General features: G+C 42.1%; 1 protein-coding gene across 3 annotated transcripts in view; it reads left to right on the top strand.

Moving 5' to 3' along the window:
- The window catches only part of sev (receptor protein-tyrosine kinase sevenless), a 122,497-nt gene that overhangs the window by 44,531 nt on the left and 52,080 nt on the right, over positions 1 to 25,886 (top strand). For all 3 annotated transcript variants that reach the window (XM_071657455.1, XM_071657454.1, XM_071657453.1), the window contains exons 3-12: positions 18,541 to 18,600; positions 19,055 to 19,142; positions 19,838 to 20,061; positions 20,297 to 20,401; positions 20,732 to 20,889; positions 21,308 to 21,426; positions 22,563 to 22,685; positions 22,815 to 23,118; positions 24,701 to 24,898; positions 25,104 to 25,253. In XM_071657455.1, coding sequence (XP_071513556.1) covers positions 18,541 to 18,600; positions 19,055 to 19,142; positions 19,838 to 20,061; positions 20,297 to 20,401; positions 20,732 to 20,889; positions 21,308 to 21,426; positions 22,563 to 22,685; positions 22,815 to 23,118; positions 24,701 to 24,898; positions 25,104 to 25,253 — 1,529 coding nt within the window. The remainder of the gene's footprint in view (positions 1 to 18,540; positions 18,601 to 19,054; positions 19,143 to 19,837; positions 20,062 to 20,296; positions 20,402 to 20,731; positions 20,890 to 21,307; positions 21,427 to 22,562; positions 22,686 to 22,814; positions 23,119 to 24,700; positions 24,899 to 25,103; positions 25,254 to 25,886) is intronic.

Raw genomic sequence — 25,886 nt, 5'->3', positions numbered from 1 at the left:
AGTCCATAATGGGTTTGTGGTGAGTCGTTGTGGCGCGCGGCGACCAGTTGTCTGGGAGCTGAGGAGGAAGCTGTGTGGCCTCCCGTCTCCCTCCGTCCAGTGCTTGTTACCCCGACTGATTATCATCATCATCATGTCCACCCTCATCCACTCCATCATGTCATATTTTCACTATATATATATATATATATATATATATATATATATATATATATATATATATATATATGAGGTTTTAGTACAGTGTGAGGGAGCATGTGCAAATTAGGCCATTTTTTTGTGTTCCTTACGCCACCTCGCTAAACACGGGAAAGGCATACATATATATATATATATATATATATATATATATATATATATATATATATATATATATATATATATATATATATATATATATTGTTTGTGTGTTTGATAAGCTATTTGTGCTGTTCTGGGAGGCAGTTATGTAATCTTGGGGCCCCATGTCTCTTGAACTGTCTTGAGAATCATACAGCTTTTTCAAACTCCTGTATGAATTTTTTTTCTTTATCATAGTAGAGAAATTTCAACAGGAAGGGAGGCCCCCCGCGAGCGTAGAACTCCCTCCCCGTACAGTACAAATAGGCAATTACAAACGTGTGTGTGTTTGTCTGAAGGAATTAACTGTCTGCACACCAGACAGTAGGAGGGCAGGTGAGGTGTTATCAAGACACTTATAAAATCTTTAGCCACGACAGAGGCACACTCTGTTGAGGCTGACACTTGTACAGAAGAAGAACACCCTCCTTTTTTCATTACATCTCCTTGTGGTTTGTTGTGAAAGGCACGAGTTGTGGAGGAGACGTTGTGGGGTTTATTGTGAAGGGGAGAGGCACTCGAGAGAGAGAGAGAGAGAGAGAGAGAGAGAGAGAGAGAGAGAGAGAGAGAGAGAGAGAGAGAGAGAGAGAGAGGAGACTTTATGGCTTGTGAAGGTAGAGGTGTTCGACCTTTGTACGTCCAGAGTATACGTACGTTTTTTCCGAGATTTCATTATGTGTATAGAGGGGCTTTTATTGAGGAGGGTTTTATACGTTATGATACTGTTTTTGAGATTGTTATATGAGATAATCACCTGTTATAGAATGGAAGGAGAGATGTGTGCTGTGTTGAATCGTTTTGGATGCTTAAAACATCTTTTGTGTAGTCTGTAGTGGGATGAAAGCGTCTTTTTGTGAAGTCTTTTGTTATTAAAGTTTTTATTTTGGTGCGCTTTGTCGATAATTCTTGCAAACAAAAAGGCACCTTTTATGTGCCCGATCAAGGGAATAATGGTGCCTGGGGATCTGTTTTAAGGACGGAGGATATATAGATCGCCTCTAGGGTCAGGTTGATTGGTAGGTTAGGCTGTAGCCTGTCAACTGTCAGGGGGTCATTACGTCCGCTAACGTTAGTTTATAACTACCAATCGAAAAATCCTGTTCACCTTCTTCAGGTGTTCAACATACTTCTAAGATCATGTATGCACTCTCTGCGTACGTGACTTTTGAGTCAGTTAACATATATGTTCTGTTATAGCCACGAGTTCTTTGCTAAATCTTTCGTGAATACCAATAAAGACTTGTTTTCTGTGGACTTTAGACACGTGAATTTATCTTTCTTGATGGAGCGGGACGAATGGATCTGATAAACTTACCACAGCCACATAAACAGAACCAGACGAAAAGTTTTGAATATGGGTGGAATTTTTTGCGTATATCGGGCACGAGAGCCGAAGACACGACGACCAGTCTTCGTCGTCTCCACCTTTCCTCCACCAGTTCGACAAGTCATTATGTAGTTCTGGAAAAAAAAAAAGAAACAGGAAATACGAATGAACTAGCGTTCTGGTGTACCAGGATGGTATTCTTGCCCCCAGCCTTCTACGTATTGCAACACTGACAACGTCCTCTTTACCCATTACAACCTCCCTCCTCCTTACACACACACACACCCACACACACACACACCTCGGGAGAGAGAAGAGTGAGGAGTGATCTGATCAAAACTTTGCTAAGTTTTAAGATAAATCCGATGACCTGGACAGTAAACAGTTCTTTGAGAGATGGAAGGACAGAGCAAGTAGAGAACACTCCGTTTATGTAGATTAGAAATCTAGGATTCTCTAACTGTCCTCCAGTTGGTAGCCTAGCCATGGACCATCAGGTCTTGTGTTATCTGTCCTTCCTGTGTACTCTCCTCCAACAGACAGACACCTTCGTCTTGGACCACTAGAGGTGTTGTGTTTCGTACCGTCGTGATCGTGGGAGCCAAAACCCCCCCCCCCCCCCCCCCCCCTTGTTGAGAGACAAACAAGAGTGACCCCCAGCCGGTCCAAACATCAAACGGGAGTCCCTGTATAGCAGACCGACCTTGTGTTCCCCTGTATAGCTACTGAATGAATGACTCTTCAGGTCATTCCCTCGGACCCCCCCCCAGCCTGATGGTGGTGACGTAATGGTAGTCCGTCAGAAGATAACAACTGAATCCCTTTACGATCGTCGGGTTGATGATACGTTCCTGGCCATTAATGGCGTTCCATCCAATTGGTTATAATATACGAGTCGCTTTGACGTAATTCAGCCAAGACTGGCCCAAGGATGGCCACCTACGTACCAATGTGTTTACATACGTCCGGCGAGGTTCCGGCATTCGTCAAGGCATTGCGCGTACCGCTCACCGCAGGAAAATACAGAGCTAAGAACAACGAGTCAGGTGACTTAAGGTTTTATTTGTATGCCTCTGGACCAAATGGCAGCGATGGTAAGCACAAGGAAAAAGACAGACAGCAACCTGGGGCTAGAGAGTGGAACATGATGGCCACTGTGGTGCAAGCTCACTGCGCCAGTCTTAACCAGCACCACGTGATGGCCAGGCGGGCAGTACCTCCCTGGTTGCCACCTTCCTACGACCTGTGAGGAGAGGAAAACGTAATTCACCTCACCAATATCGCAAATCATGGTTCACGTACACACATGGGACATACGTATAGGATATATACGCTGGCGGTGATCGAGGATACATACATACATACATGCGTACCCACACCGCCACATGTGTCAGGCACCGCCATCGCAAAGGGCCACCAGTCTTAACAAGCCATTGGTGTCGCTTGGAAACTACGTAACAGCAGGATCTACCGAACCAAGTACAGAATCTCTCATGATAAACACACACACACACACACACACACACACACACACACACACACACACAAAGAAAAAAAAAGAGATCACAAAACTTATTTAACAGTTGACACCCACCACATGCCAGCTAGCCAGCTCCCCTTCCCCACACACACATGCATCATGGGTCTACTCCCTCCCCTCAACGCATGCATGCAAGATCTGTCTGTCTACCCCATTCATGCATTCTGTGTCTATCCCCCCCCCCTCCCATGCATGCAGGCCCTTGGGTCTAACACCGCCCCCCCCCCCCCCCCACGCATGCATGCTGAGTCTGCCCCCCATATCGCTTCTTTCCCCTTATCCACTGAGACAGGCTGTCAAGTTTTACTCCTTTGCCCAAGTACCTGTATGTTCTTTATGCCTCACCCTCCCCTCACGTGAGCTTCTGGCTTTTAAGCCACAAAACATTCAGTCCTTCCACCTCGCAACGCTGCTTTCTTGAGGTGAGCACTACGCGCTAGCCCACTGCCATTTTAGCCAGGTCTCGTCGTAATTAGTGGACTACGCCTCTGACCCCCCACTTCCCGGACCCACCTCGTGACCTGTCCCACACCCTACCCTTGGGGGTGTCATTGGCTACGATGGCTTGGGGGGGGGGGGAGAAGTAAGTATGTATATCTTTAGCGTGAATCATTGCTTGAAGTGTTGCGCGCGAGGGGCAACAGGTGGCGCTGACGTGGTCTGAGGGCGTGGGCACGACGATGCGATCCTTGAGCACGACGACACGACCTTTGATCTAACCCAGCAACCTAGGCCTGGGTCGTACCGTCGCGCCCGAGGGTCGTGCCGTCGTACCCATTGGTCTCGCCTCCCTGCTCAAGGAGTCCAGTGTGGTGGTGGTGGTGGTGGTGGCAGGAAACCACCACCACAGGACACAGGAAGAACAAGAGCACCTCCATGTCTCCCTGTAACCTGGGCCGTCAGCAGACCTGCCTCCCTCCCTCCCTCTCTTGCTAGCCTCTCCCTCTCCCTCCCTCGCTAGTCCCTTATCTTCGCTAACTAGTCTTCTGTCAAGTCTCCCCCTCCCTCTTATCCCTCCTTCCTCCCTCGCTACTCCTTCCCTTCCCTTTCTTCCTCCCCTCGCTAGTTCCTTGCCCTCCCTCGCTAGTCATCTGCACAGTTCCTCTCCCTCGCTAGCACCCGACACTAAACTAGTCCCCCCCCCCCATCGCTAGCTGCCACCCCTCCTCTCCTCCCTCACCCTCCACCACCACACCTAATTGAGAGCAATTGGCCCCACCACCAGCACCACCACCACCAGCGCTCCCCACCCTCACCCCGGCAGGCAGCTCCTCCCCCATCTCCCCGCTTATCACTGGAGATATATAGATAGATAGACAGTTAGATATATATATAGATAGATAGATAGATGGCGCTTACCGCAAGAAAGAGACAGATAGAACATATGATATAGTACGCAATGACGAGGGTTTCCTCTTGAAGGCAAGGCTAGCGCGTAGTTCCCACCGCTGGAGAGACAAATATCTAGCCTCGACTGCAGACCTTAGGGGGGGGGGGGGGGGGGGGCATTATCATGGCGGCTTCCCTTGTGAAGCTTTTATCAGTCAACCTTTCTTATTCCCTCATCATCAGTTTGTATCTTACTCACCCACCTCCTTCGTCCACTTCCCTCATCACAGACATCACCAGCTGGGGTGGGCCACGTGTATATCTTATCTCTCCATCTGTGTGTGTGTGTGTGTGTGTGTGTGTGTGTGTGTGTGTGTGTGCGAGACGTAGATATAATTAATATAAAATTTGGTTAGAGAGTCTAGTCTGCTGTACATCTGGAAGTGGTTGGTGATTATGAGGTTAAATTACCGTGTTAATTACGTTTAATGGAGGAGTTTACACCCCCCATGCACCTGCTGACATAAATGGGGGGTTTACCCCCATGTATACCTACTGACATAAAGCGGGAAGTTTACCTCATGCAGTGACCGATGTATAACGGGGAGTTTACCCCAATGCACTTACTGCCCTGTAATGGGGGATTTTTTTTATAATGGATGAGGTCTCCCGTGCACCCGCTCGTAGTTTAATAGAATAATTTGCCCCATTGTACTTTCAGGGGTACAAAAAGATGTCGCATATATATATATATATATATATATATATATATATATATATATATATATATATATATATATATATATATATATATTCTGAAACTATTTTAAAGAGAATGAAAAATATAATTTCTAAATTTCATTTATGTAAGCGTAACTCTTCTGGGATCGATGATATTATTATTATTATTATTATTATTATTATTATTTATAACGGAATGCAAGCTTTATAAACTAAGTTTTACGGACGTGGTCAGGGTTTTAAAGACATGGTAAAGAATTTGGGAAGAGGGAAAGATCTTAAGGTGTACGGTAAAAGCTTTTAGGACGTTTAAAGTAGTTACGACTATTTTGAATGTTTTAGGGACATGGTGCGGTTATATTTTCGGGCGTGATAAAGGTTATAGAGGCAACATAAAGGTGTGAGGGACGTGATAAAGGCTTTAAGGAAATCGAATATGTATTTTTTGGGATGTGGTCAAGACTTTAGGGACTTAACTTTTAGGAGCGAGGAGGTTTTAGAGGATTCTTTCAAAGGTTTTTGGAATGTTGAATAATTTTTAGGATATTGTGATGATTTTAGAGACTTGCTAAATATTGGTGTAGGTTTTGTCTTTGTGTCTTTATGAATTTCTTCTTTGCTCCTCATCTGTATCACCATCATCTTCATCTTCATTTGATTGTCGTTCGTCCATTTATCCTACAAAGATCAGCAGATTCCATTTTTCCCCCCTTTATTATCATGTGAGAGAATATGCCCTAGTCATCTGTTGGCAAAAAAAAAATTTCTTCGTGATTTTCGCCCTGAGACATTGTTACCGTCTGGAGTTACTGTTGTGGTTATGGTCAGAGTTCATGTTATTGTTGCTGTGGTTATGGTTAGATTTTCTTGTCTTAGCATTGTGGTTATGTTACTTACAAGTTATTATACCCTACAGCGAAGTAAGTGGGTGGTATATTGGTCTGTACCGTACATCCGAATGTTGGTTCCTGATTGAGAGTCAGGTTCGATTGTACATAAAGGAATTTTTCGTAAAATCATCTCGAGTTCAGCAGAGATACAGTCTCCAGTCATTAGTTGCCGGAGACAAACAAAACATCTTTAATGTTCTCTGTTGATTAATCAACTGGAACAGAGCAAAGGATATGAAATGGAAAGATTCCCAAGCTTTAGCGGCGTAAGGGAAAAAGCAAGTTTAACAACGGTCCTTCCTCGACTTGCCAGCGGCCGCACAGACCTACTGTTTATCATGGTCGGTGGGAGCGTTTCGAACAGTCCCACATACTAGGTTTTCTGTTAGTGTTTTAGGCTCACGTCACTAGTTATTAGTGTTGTAAGATGATGTTGAGTTTTTTTTTTACTATAAATTTTGATTCCATCAATCTTATGTTTTTTGATATTGTTATATTATCTGCTATGTTGATTTTACTATTTTTCTTTATTTTTTTTATTTTGTGTGTGGCTTTCGCTTAGGTTTCCTTCATACATATTGTATAATAAGAGTTATTTTAAAGTTCAGGACTGTTCCCTTCCATTCACAACCCTTATCACCGGGAGCCGCCATCACCCTCCTGTGTAGCCAAGTCTCGGCTCTTCCCACCACCGCTCTCACTCACTCCCACACTCCATCACTACCTCCTCCCCCTACCCATTAAAGCTTCCTCCTCCCCACCCCACCCCCCGTTGTCCCCACACCCCATGCCTACCCCCATTGTCCCCACTGGGCACTAACTACCCAATTGCTTACCACTCTGCGCAAACAATGGGGATTGTTTTAGCATTCTCAAACTACCTTCCAATAGCTTATTGCCTCGTGTGTGTGTGTGTGTGTGTGTGTGTGTGTGTGTGTGTGTTCCAGAGTAATTAGCACCTCTCTAACTACCGCCCAGGGCTAGTGATTTCGACATAATTACCACTCGACTTCCAGTTCTACGAATTAATTATCGAGGAACACCTTCCATGTATCCATTGACGCCACCATAATGTCCGTTGGGTTCTTACCATTGCTATACTTCGCTGCCAGGATGACGATCCGTCGTTATCATTACGTAACAAGTAGTACCACTACCGCTACCCCGACTACCTTATTAACTACCACAAGCATCACGAACTACGAACACTACCACACACCACCGTCAGCAACCACTGACCCCTTCACGAACCACCGTAACAACCACTAACAAGCATCTCATACCACCGTTAGCAACCACTACCAGCATGACAACCACCATAACAAGAACTAACAGCACTTCCTCCTCCACAACCACAACCACTGTAAACACACCGCAACCAGCGTCGTCACCATCATTCGCAACCAGAACAAAAAATTTCCATAGCCAGCACTCCCATTCACCATTGCCACCTCGACCATTCACAGACATTGCGACTTAATTTACCCTAAAAGCACGAAGATTCCCAACTAGTTACGGCTTCCATTCACCAGCAGCCTTGCGACCACCATTCACAGCTGCTTGTGATCCTCAAGACAGCTTTTTTTACGACCCCAGAATAACTAGGTTCCCAGCAGAAGTCACTACTCCTTCCATCTCCAGAGCGCCATTCACAACCACGATCGTTGTTTACATCCTCACTGCCATTCATTACACCGCTATACTATAGCATCTTAACCACTCTTGCTTCCCCTTTACACCTCCCGTTACCATTAACCCGCAGTACCTCAAGCGGCATCAGCAGAAGCAGCAGCAGGAGTAACAGTGAGCAGTAGCAGTCACAATAAGATTTTGGCCTGGGTTCATTCACAAGCCAGCGTGCCACTCCAAGCCTGTTATCAACCTCGCTGGCCTCTAGCGCAGCTGCTGTCAGAATGGCGCGGAACGGCGGCGGCGTCCTTGGGCGGTTCTCATCCTCTGTTAATTCTTCTCTCTTTTTTTTTCTTCAGCATAATGGATAGCATCACGCCTTTTGAGGAGTTTATTCTTCTTCCTCTCTGTTTTGTGAGGGTTGTGGAGATAACGATGTGTAACATGCTCTCGTGGCCATGAACGGGCCTCACGAGAAGGATGCTCCCAAGTATCGTGATGAACGTCACTCATGTCTCTTTTGAGGTGAGATCTGTCCACTAGAGCCTCCCGCTGTGTTTGTGAGCAGTCTGTAGGGGAGGGCCGACCTACTGTGACTGACCTTCTCAGGTCTGTGGGGAGTCTTGGACTGCTTAGGGTTAAAAGGGAAGTGGTGAAGGCACAGACTCCCGTCAGAGTAGCTGACGAAGGTCGGGCACTAATTTGCTGCTGTTGCCCTTTGTTCACGAGCTGACCGGTTAATTTACATCCAAGAAGAAACCAAAAATAATGGAAAAATAAGAATTCTCATGTTTTCTAATCTTTCTGTTAGAGATAAACACGAAACGAAGAAACTACAATAAGGATGGTGGAGGAGAAGGCGATGAAAGACATCCGGAGACAAGGCATTGTAACAAGATGTCCGACCCCGAATGACGAGACCGTTCATGTGTTGCACCGAGGCACGCGTAGGTTATTATTTAATTGTATATTTACCAGCAGTAAAGTGTTGCCATTAAAAGATATTTGAACCAAAAATATTCCCCGTTGTGAGGCCGCTCTGAGATAGGCGTGGATGTGGGTCGGCGGCGAGCCTAGCATTTTAACTCCTGGATCACTTGTCGTTTCTATCTCCAAATGGATATCGCACGTCCCACCAGTCTACGTATTACGCATCATTTTCCTGACTTCACCAGCGGTTGTCGTGGCCTGTGATCCACCATAAGTGTAAGCACTGGTTGAAGAGCAGGTGCAAGTTGATGGTTCAGTCGAGCTGCAGGTGTTTCTGTTACCGTTGCAATTGTGGAGTTTGCGCTGATCTCGGACGGCATTTGCATGATTTAAGAAGCCATTGACCCCCCCAGTGTCGAGCGGCCCCACGGTGTCACTGTGGCTGTGTGCATTTCATGAATATTGAAGGGTGTCGTATCCCCTATTACGGCGGGCCTTTGATGCTGGAGGATGTGGTAAACTGCGTCTCCCGCATCCGCCCCACGCACTCATCCGCCGTGGTGAGTTTGAGAATTTGAAGGATGTTCTCAAAATTGGGTAGCATTTCGAGATTTGATCAACTTATAGATTTATAATAGATATATGTAAGCATAGTAAAACATTTCCGGATACCATACCGATATTTTGAATAAAAAAAAAAACCTTATAATGTGTATCCATAAGTTTGGACATAATAAGCAAACGTGTTAACGTCACTTGAAGCTCTTGGTCTTGCCACAGTCGACAGTAGAAATAACGAGTACATTGTTTCCAGTGACAAAAGAGTGGGTAGCGAGCGGGATGAACACTCCCGGGTGCCAGGTTACTGTTAATAAGCTGATGTTGGCCTTATTACCCGCTACCCTTCTACATACTTGTTAGGGTAAGGGTTCAGAGCGTCCGTGTGGGTAACGTCGAGGTAGTAAGAGCTAGGAGAGCGTACGTAGGAACAGCTTAGTGTTAGAGCTTGGGCGTACATATGGTTACCGTAGTGGGTAGATTATGGTGTTTTCAAAGTTCAGATCCGTGCGTATTATTGTAGAATAAAGAAGGGTTGTGATATTCTCATTGAGTGTTGACGTTGTGACTAATCTTAGGTATGATATATATATATATATATATATATATATATATATATATATATATATATATATATATTTTTTTTTTTTTTTTTTTTTATACTTTGTCGCTGTCTCCCGCGTTTGCGAGGTAGCGCGAGGAAACAGACGAAAGAAATGGCCCAACCCCCCATACACACGTACATACACACGTCCACACACGCAAATATACATACCTACACAGCTTTCCATGGTTTACCCCAGACGCTTCACATGCCTTGATTCAATCCACTGACAGCACGTCAACCCCTGTATACCACATCGCTCCAATTCACTCTATTCCTTGCCCTCCTTTCACCCTCCTGCATGTTCAGGCCCCGATCACACAAAATCTTTTTCACTCCATCTTTCCACCTCCAATTTGGTCTCCCTCTTCTCCTCGTTCCCTCCACCTCCGACACATATATCCTCTTGGTCAATCTTTCCTCACTCATTCTCTCCATGTGCCCAAACCATTTCAAAACACCCTCTTCTGCTCTCTCAACCACGCTCTTTTTATTTCCACACATCTCTCTTACCCTTACGTTACTTACTCGATCAAACCACCTCACACCACACATTGTCCTCAAACATCTCATTTCCAGCACATCCATCCTCCTGCGCACGACTCTATCCATAGCCCACGCCTCGCAACCATACAACATTGTTGGAACCACTATTCCTTCAAACATACCCATTTTTGCTTTCCGAGATAATGTTCTCGACTTCCACACATTTTTCAAGGCTCCCAAAATTTTCGCCCCCTCCCCCACCCTATGATCCACTTCCGCTTCCATGGTTCCATCCGCTGACAGATCCACTCCCAGATATCTAAAACACTTCACTTCCTCCAGTTTTTCTCCATTCAAACTCACCTCCCAATTGACTTGACCCTCAACCCTACTGTACCTAATAACCTTGCTCTTATTCACATTTACTCTTAACTTTCTTCTTCCACACACTTTACCAAACTCAGTCACCAGCTTCTGCAGTTTCTCACATGAATCAGCCACCAGCGCTGTATCATCAGCGAACAACAACTGACTCACTTCCCAAGCTCTCTCATCCCCAACAGACTTCATACTTGCCCCTCTTTCCAGGACTCTTGCATTTACCTCCCTAACAACCCCATCCATAAACAAATTAAACAACCATGGAGACATCACACATATATTATTATATATATATATTATATATATATTATATATATATACACACACTTGACTACCATTAGCACTGCTTATACTTGAGAGGATGCACTGTCCTAGCTGCACACAAGCTCAGGTTTAATATACCCTGTGCAGGGTTGCTGCAGCCTTGGTAGTCTCAGAGTTGATTACTTAGATCCTCAGGCCCCCAAGCCAACCCCCTCGCGCCAGAGAGAGCTTACCCCTTCGCTTGAAAAATGGTACGTTTATACTGTAGGTATATTGGTTGTTTATTTGGGATTTTATCTTATCGAATGCCAGGGTCATAAAGGCCTTCTGCTACGTTTTATAATTGGCAGAAAGGGAAAAAAAAATGCAGCCTTTGAAAACCCCTAAGGCTTAGTTGCATAGAGAAAGAAGGATGGAGTCTAGTAGCCGTGGGCTACTCGTAGAGGACTCAGATTTTTTTTAACTGAAGCCTGAATTTTACAGATTTTTTTTTAACTGAAGCCTGAATTTTACAGATCTTTATGAACTGAAGCCTGAATTTTACAGTCACTCTTTCGGATGGTAAGAATAGCTCATGCCTCTTCCCACATTGGCTGGCAGATATGATAGATGCGAATTTCTGTTGTAGGGAATATCTGTTCATCAGGAGCCAATTCTAGAATCATTATTGGAGTAACCAAGCCACATCGCTCCAACGGCTTTTGCACTGACCACCAAAACCCAACAACGTCAGTGGCGGTTACCCTGTTGCCTGTTTTGTTGGTCGCCCCGTGAGCAGCGATGACACACTAAGCAAGTAATATGGTCATGTTTCTAAATATGACATTATCGTCTGCCAGGGCGTATGGGTTAGGCTGCTCCATTGTATCGAAGTCGATATAGATATTTTATTGTTACCAAATCTGGCATAAAAATTCAGTTCCGGAAGAGACAAAAGGGCTCACCCACGAGGTACAAAGTTGTAAAGGGCTATGAAGAATGCTAATCAAATAAACACTCTTGAACAAAGGGGATACGCCACACTGGAGTAATTGGCGGGAAGGGAGAATACTTAGCCGCTGTGTTGTGTTGTATTTACTTGCAAAGGGAAGTTGTTCCCACGTATTTATTCTTTAACAGTATGTTGTGAGAATGGCATGATAATGCAGGCTGGTGTTAAGATGGTCTGCGTATGTCTAGTTATGTAGTGTAATTGTGGACCGTTGTATATGGTGGGAGAAACATCACAGGGAGCAGTGGACGGTAAGGAAAAGTTCGGTAGCTCGCTTTCGCGTATAAGTTTCCTTCTTGGAAAAAGTTCAGTTCTTCATTGCATTTGAGGAAATATGAAGTCTTTTTGAAATAAACGAAAGAAAGTGTGGGATGAGGTAGATGCAGTTGGCTGCAGTGGAACAGCAGTCTTCCTGAAGGTTAGATGTAACGATCAGGCGCTGTCTTTCAAATAGGCTTTCATGTTTCCCCTCTCAAACCTTCCGCCAACGTAAAGACTGACGCATCTCTAGGAAACTGGAAACTAGCAGTGGACGTTGTTTTCGTGCTTTGCAATAGTATTGTCAGCTCTCGTGTGGGAATCTCACTCGATTCACTGTTGCCAAAAACATAAGTATACTTCACTTTTCTAGCATGAAATTTGTGATCTTCATGATTAAAAGTACCACTTGAATTATTTTCTGTATTTTGTGTTTCTAGTTCTTTGATTTCGTAAAAATCTCGATATGTTGGGTTGAATTTCATGGTTTTACAATAAAATATCATAGCGCAGCAAGCGCTTAATTATTTGGTTAATTGGTTTTCTTATCGAAAGACCCAGATAACAAATGGGAAGTATACCGTTGCCTTGCCATAATTGAACCGACTGGCTCACCATTTAACCCACTCTCAGCTATTAACTTCTCAGTATCGTATTTTCAGAAAGCCTGTTAGGCGCAACGTGGCTGTGTTCCTATACTACCACACTAAACTCGACGCGACGTGCCAAGATAACATCGCGCAATGGCTAACCAGATTTTTTTTTTCGCAGTAGACTACGTAACATCCTCCGCTCAGCCTAATAGCTTTATTTGCTGTTGGAAAGTGCTTTATTTGTCAAAATAAACTTAATGAAAAACTCTTCATTGACACTGTGTTGAGTTAATATATATACATCTGGGGATGGGATAAGTGTAAAGCGCCGTGAATTATACGTGCGGGTAGTAGATTTTCCTTTTGTTTGGGTGGAAAGTTTCTGTAAACCTAATTCATTTTTAGTAAAGTAAGACATTATATCGTAAGAGGGGAAAATCACCCATCGTTGCCACCCACAATCCCAAGGAGTTCATAGACAGCGTCTGTGTTGTACAGACACGGATACACACACGGCTGGGATGAAAAGCAAGTGTACACGCGCGGTCATTAAGTTTTGTTTATTTACGATCATAAGATTATACATACATATATATATATATATATATATATATATATATATATATATATATATATATAATTTTTATTTTTGCGACTGACGCGGGATTGGGGAAGGCAACATCATTCGCTTCACAACGGAAACCATGGTAGGCTCTTCGTCCATCCTGTCGCTTGTGCAGACGCGGACGAAAATTGATTTTCCACAGCTTTTACTGCCTTCAACAGCTAATGGAAAATTCCGTAATTTATACCCACAAGGTATAATACCAGAGTGTGATGTAAAAGGTGAATCTTTTTCCATACTGATCACTTATTCGTTCAAGAATGGGAGCCGGTGAAGCCTAGCGGCTTTGTCGTTCATAATTCTGTTGCCTTCAGTTCTTCCCTTATTTCCAAGTCCTGTCAGTAGGAAATCCTGGAGTTCGTCGACAAAAGAAGCGGAAAGTCATATGTCTCAGGAAAATTATAAAATGAAAAGGTGAAATATTTGATGTATACATATAATTATTATGCGTATCTATTTGTCTACCAATAGAGAATAAAATCTACTCAACGTTGGTGGCAGTCGACACATATGACGGGCGTCACTCCACACTTCACTTGGCGGAGGTGGCTAGTGTGGTTCAGGGCCGTGGAGGTGTGTGTGAGTGTTTGTATCACACTATCGCCCACTATCTCAACTCACTACATCTGCAGCCACTTCTTCAGGACCCCGAGGAGGAAGCTGCACGTCAAGAGCCACTAACCAAACCCGTCTTGTGCTCTTGTATCAAGATGTTTGCCCCTCTCTTCATAGTTTGTTTTTGTATGTAACCTACTCTTGTGCAGAGTGTAGTATTTTCTGCATAGGATCAGTTGATATTGCAGCGCCAGTTCGTGTCTATTCTGTTATTTTACTGCTCTGAAATATCGTTATATATATATATATATATATATATATATATATATATATATATATATATATATATATATATATATATTTCACTTATAACTGGTCGTACTTATGATGGTACTTAGCTGTATTTCCTTAAGTCGCACAATGTTTTCCTACATACTAGTTTGAGTCCGGTCATGTGTTATACGTGTATATGTTGTTGCATATATTACATGTAATATCTCTTTGCTTCGTTGTATTAGCTAAACTCGTCTTTCTAATGTGGTCTTTTCACTATAATATCTTACGACAGTTGGCTATTTTGGTTGCATACGGCATCTCTTAAATGCGGTTCCTTTCCTTCTTTGCATCTTGCCTCAGCTTCATTATCCGTAGCTGTTTTCTCTCGAAACCGAAAGAAAGCAAACATACCTGTATTGAACCTGGTATCTAACGTCCGTGTTTAACTACGGACGGCCGCTTGAAGGAAGCAGTCTCCTATTTACTTTCCATTGGCGTTCGCGAGCCGTGAAGACTTCTTATCACTCAAACAAAATATCTCGCCATAAACCAACCTCTCCGGAATCTCATCTTCGAATCCCAGGTATAAGACGTCCTTAAGTCTTAAGTGATCTGTCGGCCACCCACTTAATATTTGTTGTCACTTCACTTGGGATCCTTCACGAGAAACACACGCCGTCTGTGACGTGCACCACCGCTTCGTTTATAATGGGTTGTTTATACCCCTTATCTCTCTCTCTCTCTCTCTCTCTCTCTCTCTCTCTCTCTCTCTCTCTCTCTCTCTCTTGCGTGTTCAGTTCCCTGTGTACTCGTCTTTCCACCGGTAAAATGTCGTTCGTTGCTTGTTAACTCCGCAATTATTTTAGTTAAACATCTTTGTTAGTTCCTTCTGTTCTGTCGTTTCTGTAATTCTGTTGTTTCAGTAATTCTGTTTCTTCTCATCTTTCTGATGGTTTCTGTCGGTCTGTTTCCTTGTGGTACCCCTTCCTTCTCTGGTACCCCGTCTGCATGTGTGGTACCTCCCGTCTGTGGTACCCCGTCTACCTGTGGTGGTATACCCTTCCGTCTGTGGTACCACTTCTGCCTGTGGTGGTACCCCCTTCCTTCTGTGGTACCCCGTCTGCCTTTGGTGGTACACCCTACCGTCTGTGGTAGCCAGTCTTTATATGATGCTGCCTTCTCCTCTCCCAGGAACTGCAGCATGGGTGATGACGCTTCCACTTGACCTACGGGGTGACCGGAGACGATGTTTACTGCCATGCCCCTCCTCACTCCTAGACGCTTCACCCATTCACCCGCCATATATCTTTATCCTCCTCTTCCTCATCTTTTCACATTCCTCTCCCGTCTCTCCTCCGTCGTGTCTATCATTCTGTCTATCAGAGTCTCGTAGATTCTTCCCCCCTTCAGAAGAGCGAGGTAGTAGCTTGGTGAGGGACGGGTAGGATAGGGTAGTTGGGGGGGGGGGGGGGGGGAGTCTGCAACGGCCACTTGTCCGGCCGCCCCGGCTCTCTAGGTATGAAGAGCCGGTCTTGTAACGTCCAGTGCAGGTGCGCTTGTCGCTCCTCACTTTTTTCCCCGCCCTCAGTGCACGGGTGGCAAAAGTTTGTTATTTGTTACTCTTCGCATGTTTCATCGCCACTGTCCTGGTATATTTGCAGGTGCTCTTGTCGCTCCTCACTTGTTTCATCTCCGCGGGTGGCAAAATGTGTATTTGTTTCTCTTCTAAACCCCCCCCCCTTTTTTTTTAATTGCCACCGTGTGGGTATCTTCACTCCACAGGGAATTTGTTGTTCCTTGCAGAATGCATCAGCCCACCACTGCAGATGCGCCCCTCCCTTCGCTTTTTGCTTCTGTAGTTCATGCTGTCTGCAGATGCTGTTATTATCCCTCACTATAGACTATAAGAATGTGTTCTTCGTACGCAAATGCAGGGCATAAGGGGACCTTCACTCGGCTCTCTCTCTCTCTCTCTCTCTCTCTCTCTCTCTCTCTCTCTCTCTCTCTCTCTCTCTCTCTCTCTCTCTCTCTCTCTCACACACACACACACACACACACACAGACACACACACACACGCAGACCTATAGAGTATATGATGAAATACAAGGAACTGACAAAATATGCCCCGGCCATGACTTTCTTGAGTGAAAGGCAGATATGAGAATTAGATTAATCAGAACACGTCTCAGGTGTTTGTAAACTGCGTACGTGCTTTGATTCTATGCAGTATACCCGTACATAAGGCAGAGAATTACCTGTTGGTAATAGTTCAATGTTCTCGAGGTTTATCCTGGAGTGTGATCAGTGCGACACATTGCTGACGATACGACACCAATGCGACGCAAGTCGTGTCAGTTACTACATCTTCCTGACAATACGTCACAAGTTCTGGCTGTATTACATTTCTTTTTACAGTGCCACGCGATCCTAGGGCAGGAAAGAAAGGTAATGTAAGGTACGTGTTAACGTTACCATTCATGCACATATATGTAATGTCGCACACGTATACCGCGTTGGTCGTCCTCCTCCGTACCAAACCGTCTTGTATCCGGGCGTTCGTTTATTTTCCTAAGGCAGTTCAGGGAGCGTCTTGCCGCCCCAGCAGAAGCCTATCTTACTCGACTTAATGAGCCATTCGCCACGAAGTGAATGAACGAGTGTTTTCGGGATATGTAAGGAGAAAACTGGGATGAAATGCGGCGTACCGGTGACGTGATGGCGCGAAGATACTGATGTACCAGCCAAATGACATTGATGTTTAGGGAGAGATGACAGACGGTTCCATTCATAGGCAAGCGCACTGCAAACTACTACGTGTTAACCTGAATCTTTCTTGGTTCCTATCGTTCTGTAGGTTTTCTTATAACTCATTCACAACCCCAGGTTCTAGGTAAGGACCTTTCTTTTTTAAGGTTTTTGTCTTCTGTATCGCGAGACTGTATGTCTGATAACTCTTATGAAGGAATCAGGAAAGCCAGGTGGAAGGAGGCATCGAGCATATAGCGGGTACAATACACGATATAGGAGAGTGACAGGTAGGCGTTAGGAGACCGAATAATGATCTAGTGGGTCCGTATCCTGCGCAGTACTTCGCTTGAAGTTCACGACTTCCATTATTTACGCCTCCATAGTCACAGTGACAGTCTGCAGGTTGTTCTCTGTGAATTATCTGTTTGGCTTCTAGCTTTTACCACAGTAATCTGTGAGTTTCTGATACCTTCCACTATCACAGACAACCTCGAAAAGAATCAGTAGTCTGTCTCTGTGTGAATCCCTTTTGTGTGTGGAGTCTTTTGTATCAACAAATTGCGTAATATACTGTATAGACAGGAACTGAATTACAAAGTGATTGGGTAATACAGAACAGAGACAGCATATTACATGAGGCAAGACATAATATTCGGGGAATAAGACTTTGACTTAGTATAGGAATATCATTAGCATTCCTGTACACTACAAATGGATAATTACAGATAAGTAGAGTCTAGGCTGTCCTGTGCTCGACATATCACGTTCATATTTCTCTTTGTTAACAAAATATTGAATATTTGTTGCGTTTTATTTCAACAAGGATTTAGAGTCAAGGACCTTCAGTTTCTTAAAAACTTGGAAAAGCTAAGCGATTTTAAGTGTAAGCATATCTCTCCCGCACATTAAAGCGTATAACATTATTAAGCATGTAAATACAAACACAGTACTTACATGGTAGGTAAGGACAGAGATGGGGGCCAAGACAAGCGTAAAATTCTCCCCGTAGCACACAACTGATAATGTGAATAATAAAATCACACTAAAACAGTAGAAGTGGCAAACATAGTGTATGAGAAAGACAAAGCAAGACCTGATGTGACGAGGTCAGTTACAGTAACAGGATTTCCTCACATAGATGGAAACTAGGAACATAAACCAGGGACATGACAAAACCACAGGATACAACAAAAACTTAGGAGAGTAACCAGAGAACCAAACAAAACCAGAAAATATATCAGAGGACTTAACAAAACTTGGAAACCAAAGAACAAAACCTGCACTTAACAGAACCGAACACAAAAAACGAGAGGACACAACAAAACCAGAGAACATTCCAAAGACCAGAGGATATAACAAAACCTGAGGACATACAATCCTACCACATAGAGTCACAACATAGCTAAACCAGAGGGCAAAAACAAAGACAGGACATAACAAAGCCAGAGACCATAAAACCTTTTTTATTCTTTCAGTGCCACACGGGTTGTGAGGACTGGAGGGAAGGCACGCGATCATCGTGTCAGCAGACATGTGTAAGTTGACTTGTGATTGTTTAGCTGCTGATTGAGAAAAAAAAAAAAATCGGGATATATGACGTCCAGTGATGTGTGACAACTCTGAAAACTGTGAAAATTGTCAGTTGATAGATATATGGATGAATTAATTATAACAAATGTATAAGTGATTTAGTGTATGCGTAGGATTCAGTGTAGTTTGATTTTTCTACTGCAGTATTAAAGGATATTTTATGGATACATAATCTTCACACTTGTCAGCAGATATTGGGAAACTATTTATTAGCCTAACTGTAGCTTGATTCTGGTTGTAATATATGAAATGAAGTTTTATTATGCACACTCATTTTGTACAATTTATGAGCCAACCGTCGTTAGGTAAGCACTCCACGACCATAAAATTACACCAGAAAGGAGCGTCACAGTTAGGCCTATGATACCCTTTCCACAGAGGATGATTTTTATTTTTCAGACATTGCACGGTTGGCAGAGTGAGGACACTATGTTCTGTACAATGGGGTGTGTGTACGCTGCTCAGTCCTACCTGCGTCAAGTGGAAGGTATGGTACCAAGCCTTCATGGTTACTACATGTTTTCAAGTATTTGTATTATTCACTAATGTCTGAAATATGACTTTCCTTTCCTTGCGCCTTTATACTCAGCATGAAGTAGAATTTTGTTCCTTGCTGATGGTGTCGAGACTGATCTTGCTCAAAGCAGTTCACTGAGTATTGTGGAAAGTTAAGAAGGGCTTATATTAGCCTGGGTGTGTATGAATATGGAGGAAATAAGACCATGTGCACTGTGATCTCCGTTTCCCACGTTAGTGATGCATCGCCAGGAACAGACGAAGAAAGGCCACGTCTGCTATCATCCATTCTCGTGCTGGCATGTGTAATGCACCAAAACGACACCTCCAGGCCCCACAGACCTTTCCCTGGTTTACCCCGAACGTTTCACATGCCCTAGTTCAGTCCATTGACAGCACGTTAACCCCAGTATATCACATCATTCCAGTTCAATTTATCCTATGCATGCCTTTCATCCACCTGCATGTTCAGGCCAAAATCTTTTTCATTCTATCCTTCCGCCTCCAATTTGGTCTCCCCGTTCTTTTTAATCCCTCCACTTTTGAGATATATTTGTCAACCTTTCCTCATTCATTCTCTTCATGTGTTATCATATATATATATATATATATATATATATATATATATATATATATATATATATATATATAATCTCCCTTTTTCAGAGGTAATTAAAAGGCCTGATGCCCCCCAGTTGGTTGGTGGGAGTGTCAGTGGTTCGAGTGTAGGTCTTCGCTGGAATGGCGCTCCACAGGTCGAGGGTGTTAGGTACCTTGTACAGTATCAGCAGAACAAGGTCCCAGGGGAGTGGGTGTATTACAAATCAAACTACCAGCTGAACACGACTGATGTTGTTGTGGAGGATCTCAAGCCATATACAAAGTACCAGGTATGACGGTACTGTATCTTAGTGTAAAAGTTGTTTTGCTCACTGAAACAATGCTGACATTTTTGTTACCACAGTCAATGTAGAAATTAACTTGTTGAATGTTGGAAAAGCTTATCAATATTCATTAAGCGTAAATGATTAGATACGCATCCTTAAGATTTTGTAACCTTGATTTGGTAACTCAGGCATCTTAGATAATTTTCTGTTGAATAAATGTTTATCTTTATTTTCTCAGTTTCGAATCGCGTGGCTAGTTCTTCCTGGTCACGCTCCCGTCATGTCCAAAACTAGCTCATGGATTAGTACCCTAGCATCAGGACCACCAAGATCTCCTCCAAGGGTAAATTATGTATTTTTTTTTTTTTTGCATAATTGGATGGATGTAATGATTAATTATTTGAATGACTGTTCCCTTATCTCTGATGAAAATGAGATGAAATGCTGTAGAACTGATTTTTCCTCTCTTTAATATTAAACTAAGACTTTATCTGATATTTGAATAATGAATTGTAAACTTTAAACTTAAAAAAAATATTTTTACCAAAATCAGGCTTGGTTTGAATGCTGTATAGAGATGTGCTGTTAGTATACATGTAAAAGATTATCATTGGAAGTCATTCAATGTGATAGATGAGTTTCTAGTATCATAAGGATATGATTTTATCCTAAGGAATTCAGAGCTGTGCCCCTCGACTGGTCTCGTGTAGAAGTGACATGGGAGCCTCCGCTTTTCCCTGGTGGAGATCTTATTTCATACACTTTGTATTCCAAGGATGCACATGGAAAGCAAGAAATGAGAGACAATATAGATGCCAATGCTGAAAGGAGGTGAGAGGATTCTGTGATGGAGTAAAGTCTGCATTGTATATACTATGATTAGAGTTTTCCTGAAGTGCTTATACTATACTGCACTCTTTCAAGAACAGTTTTTCAATGTTTCAAGCCGCTTTCATTGTTATTGTCCATGTGGTAAATCCTTTAAGAGATTATGTTAATATGTATTTCAAACATTAATAAACCAGTTTTAGGTACAAATGGTTTACATCTAACTAAACTTTGATGAATAGTATGATTTAAAGATATCATTGTTCATGCCTGAAAGATTATGCAATAATTATATGTAGTGTACATTGAAGAAAGTTTTAAGCATGAAATCTGAAATTTCATTCTTCTGAAATAAAGTAAGCCAGCCAAACTAAAGAGATTTGATATTGCCACATGATGATCATATATGAATTCTCCACAGGTACATTCTTTCTGAACTGTCAGCAAACACTACATACCTACTCAATTTAACATCAACCAATCACAGAGGAGAGGGCCCTGCTGTTGTTGTGCAAGTTACTACCTATCCCAACTCCCCAGGTGAGGAACTGTCAATGGTATACATCAATATTCTGCATTGATGAGTATATACTGTGTTTAGCTCAGGTGAAAGTTGGCTCTAATTTTATTATCTTTAACATGTTACTCAGATGATATTCTCTGTTAAGTGCGCCACCACATCCAAATATATATGTATCCTTTCTTTAAGGTTTCCCTGAGAAAACATTTCTTCTTGAGTAAAAAGTTATCTCTTGAATTTCCTGCTGTAGACACAGGAGTGATAGCACCTTCTGCTGCACCTATCCTCTCAGCTATCTTGTTCTCCTCTCATCTTTCCCATCCCTTTTCCCTGTGGGCTTCCATTCTTTATTCTGCAATATAGGTGACGAGCAGAAGTAGGAGTAAAGATCATTTTAAGAACTACAAAAGCATTAATTCTCCTGCATAGTTTGCAAAGTAAATGGTTGTATTATGATTGATCATGCCTTTTAGGTAGGCATAGTGGAATCTGATAAAATGCCTGATAAAATCAACAAGAAAGCACTGAACACTCCTGAATCTTTGGTGTTCATTATAGGCTGCTGGTTACTGTGAAGTGTTTTTAAAATGAAACTATTGCTTGTGTGAGAGTAGATAATGGTATAAGTGACATGAAATAAATGTGGAAGTGTATCAAAGCTGTGTAGTGACTTTTTTTATATTTTAGTATTTTAAAATTTTGATAATCTTCCACCTTTTAAAATATGTGTCCTGCTTATGGTTGTAGACATGGATGCCAACCTTCACAAGATACAGAAATCCCCATGTAATGTAAGGAGAGAGCTTTTGACTTAAATGTTTGAATGATCACATCTGGTGTAAGTTTTCTCCCACTCTGTTGGCCCATGGCATATGGAGATGGTCACTATGGGGGAAAATTGACTCGACCAGTAAGCAAGGAGGACGAGGATGCCATGGTTGCTATGTCAATACAGTGCCTTTGGTTTCATTTTCATTTTATCTTTTATAAGAAGAATTCACAAGATCCACTGAAGGGCTGATGCATGTAAACTTGGATGTGATTACCAATGTATCCTTTCATGCTTATCTTTGAAATTTCTTGTTTCTCAGCAAGTGTACTAGTTATGAATAAGATATGTTTCCATCAGATTTAACTTTGTCATTTGATTTTTCAGCTGTTGATGATGGCCAAGGATATTTGCTTCTCACATCAGGTCCAAGCTTATCAAAACTAGGTCTTGACATCATGGATACTCCTCAACATATCTATAACACTACTGGGCAACACAATATTACAGGTTTGTTGTGCTACTTGTATTTAATGTACCTTTAATGTACAACAGTTTCAACAGATTGCTCTTAACCTGTCTCTGCAGTGATTTACTCCCAGATATTCTGTTTATTAATTGAATTGTCTGTTTTCACAGGAATGGCTGTGCATATTCGCTTAGGTGTGATATATATAAGTGACACAAGTGGATCCATATTCCAACTGCTGCCATCCTCTCGTCAAATGCGAATTCTTTTGACACAGAACCACATCCACGGGTACCCGTTAAGCCTGTCTGTTGACTGGTTGTATGATTATCTTTATTACATTGTTCACTTACAAGAGCCAGTGGATCAGATGTGGCAACTTTGGCGCTGTAGTTTGATAGGAAAAAATCCTGTTTTAATACATGGAGAACTTCATTATGAGGCAAAGCACCTCCAAGTTGATCCATATAATGGGTAAGTGGGAAACAAGTTTTGCTGTTGATATAACATTTTTGTGAAATGAATATTCATTCATATTGCCTTGCAGTTAATGCAGTTACTTCCCTAAGAATGAAGTAAGTAAAAGCACTAGTATCTTTCCAGAGTTTTATTTATATAGGACACTGAAGTAAAGGGTCATTAATGCTTCATGCAAGATGAATGATTGTCGTGAATTATTTGTGTAATGTATAACAAGTTTTTATTTTCAGATTGTATTTATATCCCTTTGTTTCTTTCCCTCTTACTTCGTGTACTGTTTCAGCCTTCTCTCTTATGCATTTCCTCCTACAACTATTGTGCTGTCTTAATTCCTTTCACATTTTTTTCTTAGATAAATGTTTTTGCCTTATTGAGTAGTTAAATGATCCTGGTTTATTGTATATATAAATGCCTCTACCTTAATGAGTAGAAAATGTTACTGCTTTGCTATGTACTTAAAAATTTCAGCTTCATTACGTAAGTAAATTTTTTTGGTTATTACATAAATGAATGTTTCTGGCTTAGTGGATCAAAAAATGTTTGTGCTTTATTATACACATAAATGTATTTTCTTTATTATTTCACTTATGTTGTGTATATGGATGCACCTTTCTTGATTTACAAAATTGGGTGTACTTATCTTGATTTTTATTTTCATTATTGAATTATGGTTGGGAAGCCATTCTTCTCATCCATATATGTAAATGATATTTTGATCTTGCAAATATCTCAAATCCAGCATTCCAAAATCTAGCAACTCCTGAAATCCAGTGCTTGGGAGATTACTGTTTGCTTGATACACCCCCAGCACTACAGCGTTTATGTAATCACAGTGTGTTAGGGAGTTGTAGTGATGTGTCTGGCAAGGAAAGGAATGAGAGTGTGCTAGAGAGAGGTAGTGATGTGTGTTGTGAGGAGGGAGGTGTGAGTGTGTTGGGGAGCTGAAGCGTTCGTTATCTGTGTGTGGGGAGGGAGGCAGCATGGTGATTAGTGGCAGTGTTGTGTGTTTTGAGGAGGGAGTATTATTGTGTGATAAAATTATTAATGATTTATCAAAAACTTATGACTATAAGTTTGTCTTTGTTATGTCTTGAGGTTAATAATTTTCATTTATAATGCACCACCTGCACTGATAACCGTATTATGAAAAGTTCTGAAATTTGGCAACTGCTTGCCTTCAAGTAGCTGGATTTGAATTATTAAAGTGCATTTACTTTTGTTGCAACTTTGATTGTATAATCTAATGGTTTTAGGTACTGGTGAATAGAAACTTAATATTCTTTTTGTTATTGTTATTTTCTCAAGCCCTGTTCCCTCAGCCTGTGCTTATTTCACCCATTTTCTCTTCCCTTGTTGTGTGACTGTGGTTATTCACATTGAACATTAGAACCGATTTTGTACTTCAATATCTTAGTATTATTTTCATGCTAAATGTCACTTTTTGCTACCAGGCACTTATTCAGGGAGAATAACTTGGAGTTGATTCACCAGAAATGAGTGAAAAGACTTGAAATTTTATGACCAATATAGAGATCCCAGCATATGATGTTTGATATGAAAATTTTTATTTTGTTAGATATATCTGGTGGATATCCGAAGATGTGGATAAAGGATTACATCGTCTGGATTTGAATGATAAGATTGTGGAAGCATCAAATCCTAAGGTTGTCTTGCCTGCTCCTGATCTAGGAGGGCTTGTCTTGGATCCACCCAACTTTCAGGTTCTTGTTGCTGACCGAAAAAATAACACAATGCTGGCAGTCTCCCTAGATGGGTAAGTCTGACTACAGGTAAATATTGGTGCATTCCTCATTCTATGGTCTGTGGTAAATGTAATCTCATATGTTGTTTCTGGCGACCATACATTTTACAGCAGTTTTTATTACCAGAGCATTGATATATTTCACAAAGATTTTTGGTACTTTTTATATATTTTTTTTTGTGTTTGTTTCTCTTTTCATCTCAATTATGGCTTTCAGGACTTCAGTGACCAATTTAAGAGCCAATACACAACAGGCTTATTTCAAACAACTTCGTTCTGTGGTGCACCTCAACAGTCGCTTTTTCTGGACAAATGGAAACGAAGTGTTCACGGAAGAGCTTAATGGGGGAACATTTTATCACAACAGGTATGAGTAAACTTTCTGCTTGTGTGTGATTGGGGTATGACCTTTCTCTCCAACACTTCAAGCTCCATTTCATCATATCACCAAACCCCTCATACTTAAGACACAAGTACTACACAGAAGATACTGAGCACTTGCCTTTCATTTGTCATCTGCTTAATCCTCAAAGACATAAACATGATTTTTGGTCTCATCCATTGGACATGACTAGCTTCCTGACAACTACAGGAGCCTTATAGAAGCAGGTCCTGGTAATCACCTATTTGTACTGTTTGAGGAGGAAGTTATGCCCTCAAGGGGCCTCTGGATATTGCAGGTAGGTAGAGGAGTCTGTCTGTCTGTCTATGTATATTTGATTTTCTTATATTATTTGTTATACTTGAGTGTCATTTCCCTGCTTCAGCAAGATAGTGCTAGGAAAACAGACAAAAAAGGCCACATTTGTTCATTTGTTTACACCCAGTCTCAAGCTGTCATGTGTAATGCACTGAAACCACAGCTCCTTATCCACATCCTGGCCCCTTAGAACTTTCCATGGTTTACCCTAGATGTTTCACATTCCCTGGTTCAGTTCATTGACAGCATGTCAACCCCAGTATACCACATCGTTCCAGTTCACTCTATTCCTTGCATGCC

The sequence above is a fragment of the Panulirus ornatus genome, chromosome 64 (assembly GCF_036320965.1).
Source record: "Panulirus ornatus isolate Po-2019 chromosome 64, ASM3632096v1, whole genome shotgun sequence".
In the NCBI taxonomy this organism is placed as follows: Eukaryota; Metazoa; Arthropoda; class Malacostraca; order Decapoda; family Palinuridae; genus Panulirus; species Panulirus ornatus.
This window is presented reverse-complemented; position numbering and strand designations above follow the sequence as displayed.